The 3,997-nt window shown below is 35.2% G+C and overlaps 1 protein-coding gene across 1 annotated transcript in view; it reads right to left on the minus strand.

Moving 5' to 3' along the window:
• Positions 1–3,997, minus strand: part of acss3 (acyl-CoA synthetase short chain family member 3) — a 38,724-nt gene that overhangs the window by 16,698 nt on the left and 18,029 nt on the right. The window contains exon 9 of the mRNA XM_016475781.1: positions 799–902. Coding sequence (XP_016331267.1) covers positions 799–902 — 104 coding nt within the window. The remainder of the gene's footprint in view (positions 1–798; positions 903–3,997) is intronic.

Here is a 3,997-nt window from a genome sequence, read left to right on the forward strand (position 1 = left end):
AAAATGTAACTGAAAATCTGCGCCGATACAGTCGTCCGTTGTTCAGTTACATTTTTATGAATTTTTACAAGGCATGTGACAATGCGATATGTTCAACGTATTCGTAATGAGACTCATTTATAAATCTGTTGTCAACAAAAAGAAGCATTGAGGTCTTCCTGCGCGTTTCCACCAAAATAAAAGTTGAGAAAACGCAAGAACTCCATCAACATTCATAAACGTTAGTATTGTAATTTTACTGCTGTTCTGTAAAATAAAATAAAAAGTAAGACAATAATAATGATAATAATAATTACAACAGCTCTAATTGATTTTTTTTCTTTGAAAAGCAAGACAAAACAGTAAAAAGCACATTTTGGCTTTTTAATTTATGCAATGGTGAAAAAAAAATTTGGCAAAATACATGCGGGAAAAAACTCGAAAAACCGTGTTCGGTATTCGGCCCAGTGTTTAATTTTGTTCGGTTTCGGCTTCGGCCAAGAATTTTCATTTCGGTGCATCCTACCATATGTGATTTGAAAACCAATTCAAATGGACTTGACATGTAGAGTCCTCTCTTCTCACAATGACAGCTAACAGCTGTTACAGAAAAAGCATTTCTTGGTGTTGTGCTGATGTGTAAATCATCACTATGGCAACCGATATAGACATATAAATCAAATGACAGTGAATAATTAGCCCTAAAGACTGAATCTGAAAAACAGATCTGAAATCAGTGTGAACAATGCCTTAAAAGACAAGTATTAAGAAGCAGGCAATAGGAATGAACCAGAGCGTAACTCTAAGGCAGTGACTCACCAGTTTGCCACCAGTGATCCATCACTGGAACTCCAAAACTCCTCTTGGCCCACTGGAGGGTCTCTATATCACAGCGTTCTCCAGCAACAAACAAGTTTCTCAGCCTGCCGAAAGAAAAATAACAGCTCTTAGAAAGTCTGTAAACTTCAGAGCAGCTTCATGTGTCCATAAAGACTAACAAAGACATGTGAAAAGCAAGAATGCAGGTGTGCATTAAATATTTACTGAACTCATTCTTGTAGTAAGGAAACAAGAAGCACTGACAAGCAGTGATTGGAAGAAGCACAGCAGGTGTAAAGGTGAGGATTCACCGTTCCTGTCATCAAACTGCCCACATTCCTCAAACAAGAAATGGATTACAACGTAGCGGGTGACCACATCACATAAATCCTTTCATCTGCTCAAGCTTACAGTAAACTACCCCTGTAATACCGTAGAGATGCTCACAAGGGAGCAAAGGACAGTCAAAACATCTTTTCATCATTGAGGCATGTTTGAAATGCTAATGCTATGAATAGTGAGCGATTCGATTGATTTGGTAGCTTGACAAGCACAAGCTAAGCTGGAAAGTTGATTTATTTTCAGACTGTCTTTGCATTTACATTAAATTCAAAATGTTAAAATGACTAATGTTATCATTAAAAATAATAATTTAAAAAGGCCTCATAATGAAATATATTTCTTAAATTTCTAATGTAGGCCATTATCAAAAATTATTCAGAGAATTTAACTTTAATTTATTCATTAACTAACTAGATTAGAGGGTTTTGACATGGAGTGCTTTTTATTCCATAAAAAAATGGTTTTGTAAGTTTTTTTAATAATAATAATAATAATAATGCCCCCAAAACATGTATGGATGCAAATATTGACCTTTAATTTAAAAAAATAAAAAAAACAGACACTGGATATGACAAATAGATTATGGCATAGTATATACAGCAAAGTATTAAAAATGTATATACTGTACTGCAAGAAATTTATTATATTATTATTTATATTACACTGGGGACCTCCAATTCAAGATTTTTCCTAAACCCCACACATAGTCCCGATCCCATTCTATTTCATTCTTATTTTGCTGCACATTAATTACACATTTTAATAAACCAGAAAAAAAAACATTAATATTGAGATTATTTTAATAAAGTAAAACACTTTATAACAGTATTTCCTGCATTTGGAAGCAAAAGAACCAAAACAGACCAAAATGTCTGATGCAGCTACTAAGTAAAATGCTTCATGGCCAATGTTTAGTCAAATTTATATGGTTTTATAAATTGGCAATTCACCAAGATGTACTGATATATGTTGAATGATTGCTCTCCCCATATAATCCCATCCATAACTGAGTCAGTGTTTATGAGCAAGTAACAGTATTAAAGCTGAGTTCCTTTCACTGTTCCACTCCAGGGTCAAACAATGCAGAAACTATTCAATTACCTGGAGTCAAGGTTACATGAGCGTGATCTGCATTACAATAAGTCGGAGGTCGTTCACACACGACACACCTTCCCTCCTCCCACATCTCACGCCTGTCGTGTTCAGAGGCACAATCAGTGCCCGTTTCTCTGCTTTTACATGCCTGACAAGGGTCACTTCACTCAAATACTGCCAATTCATTACATTTTGGCTTTCCTGCGAGCTGCATGCAGGATTTTTCCTCAATAGTCATAGACTCTATGCGTCCGACACACCCACCAGCGACCATTCAGGTATGCAAAATTATTTAATTTCCATAGAGTCACAGCTCTTTCATGCAGTAGAAAGGAGCCTTAATTTGATAGTTAATGACATAAAAATGTCACAAATGCAGTTCCTGCAAGGAAAAAAGGTTTGTGTCAACATGAAAAAGAGGCACTGATGGTTATCAAGACAGGATAAACTTCTACAACTTCTGCATTTGCAATAAAGACATCCGTTTGCAACAGTGTTTGTGTTTACAAATCCACGGATGTATTCAGGAATCCAGGTGTGCATATCTAATGCAGCGACCTTCTGCAGGTGTAACATCGGTCTTATGATCTTGGCGAGAGAGCAGATCCTGATGTCGCTGCTGAATCTCTGAGCTGGAAAATTCTATTGAGTGGAGTCGTGCCCTCTGGCACGCATTTAAACCCACGCTGAGAGCCGCAGGTTATGGTGCCGATGCGCGAGACACTCCTGGACTGAGAGCCTGTGCTTTTGTGTGAAAGTCACGCACTGCATGGCTCCTTTGGGTCGAGCTAAATTGCCCTTTCTTCCATTGAATATTTGCAAACATCTTTTGTACTTGTGTCTTTTAAGTAAAAAAAAAAAATAAAAAAATAATAATAATAGAAAAAAGTGGGTTATATATTCATTAAGGGTCATTTTAAAGATGCATAGCATAATAATAGCTGATCGAGCCAGAGCAAAATAAAGCCAATTTCAAAGGAAATAATGCCTGTGTATTTATTTGTCTAGTAAAAAAAAAAATAGAACTTCATAATTGCTACTATGATTTGCATAAGTGCGAAAAAACAAGTGATTTTTATGCAGCATAAATATTCACGAGATCTTAAAAAATTTAAACGAGCACCATCTAGTAAATGACAAATCCCTATTATGCTATGATTGGACAGTAATGAGAATGCTATAGTATTTTCTGATCTAGCTGGGTCCACTATGCTGGTAAAATTGTTTTCAAAGGCAGATAATTAATATATATTCATGGCTATATATCATTTACATTTACATTACATTTAGTCATTTAGCAGATGCTTTTATCTAAAGCGACTTGCAAATGAGAACAATGGAAGCAATCAAAATCAACAAGAGAGCAAAGATATGCAAGTGCTATAACAAATCTCAGTTAAAATTCTATTGAAAATTCTTGGCCAAAGCCGAAACAAAACAAAATGAAACACTGGGCCGAAAGCCGAATACAGAACACGGTTTTTCGAGATTTTTTCCCCCATGTATTTTGCCAATTTTTTTCACCATTGCACAAATGAAATACCCAAAATGTGCTTTTTACTGTTTTGTCTTGCTTTTCAAAGAAAAAATCAATTACAAAACAACAATTTAAAAATATTTAACACTGAACATTTTTTAACATTCTAGCAGACATTATACCAACAAAGCATAATTTAACTTAAAGGGCTCATGTGATGCTGCTAAAAAGAACATTATTTTGTGTATTTGGTGTAATTAAATGTGTTTATGCGGCTTACGGTTA

This window comes from Sinocyclocheilus anshuiensis, unplaced genomic scaffold (assembly GCF_001515605.1).
Source record: "Sinocyclocheilus anshuiensis isolate Anshui unplaced genomic scaffold, SAMN03320099.WGS_v1.1 scaffold200, whole genome shotgun sequence".
Lineage (NCBI taxonomy): Eukaryota > Metazoa > Chordata > Actinopteri > Cypriniformes > Cyprinidae > Sinocyclocheilus > Sinocyclocheilus anshuiensis.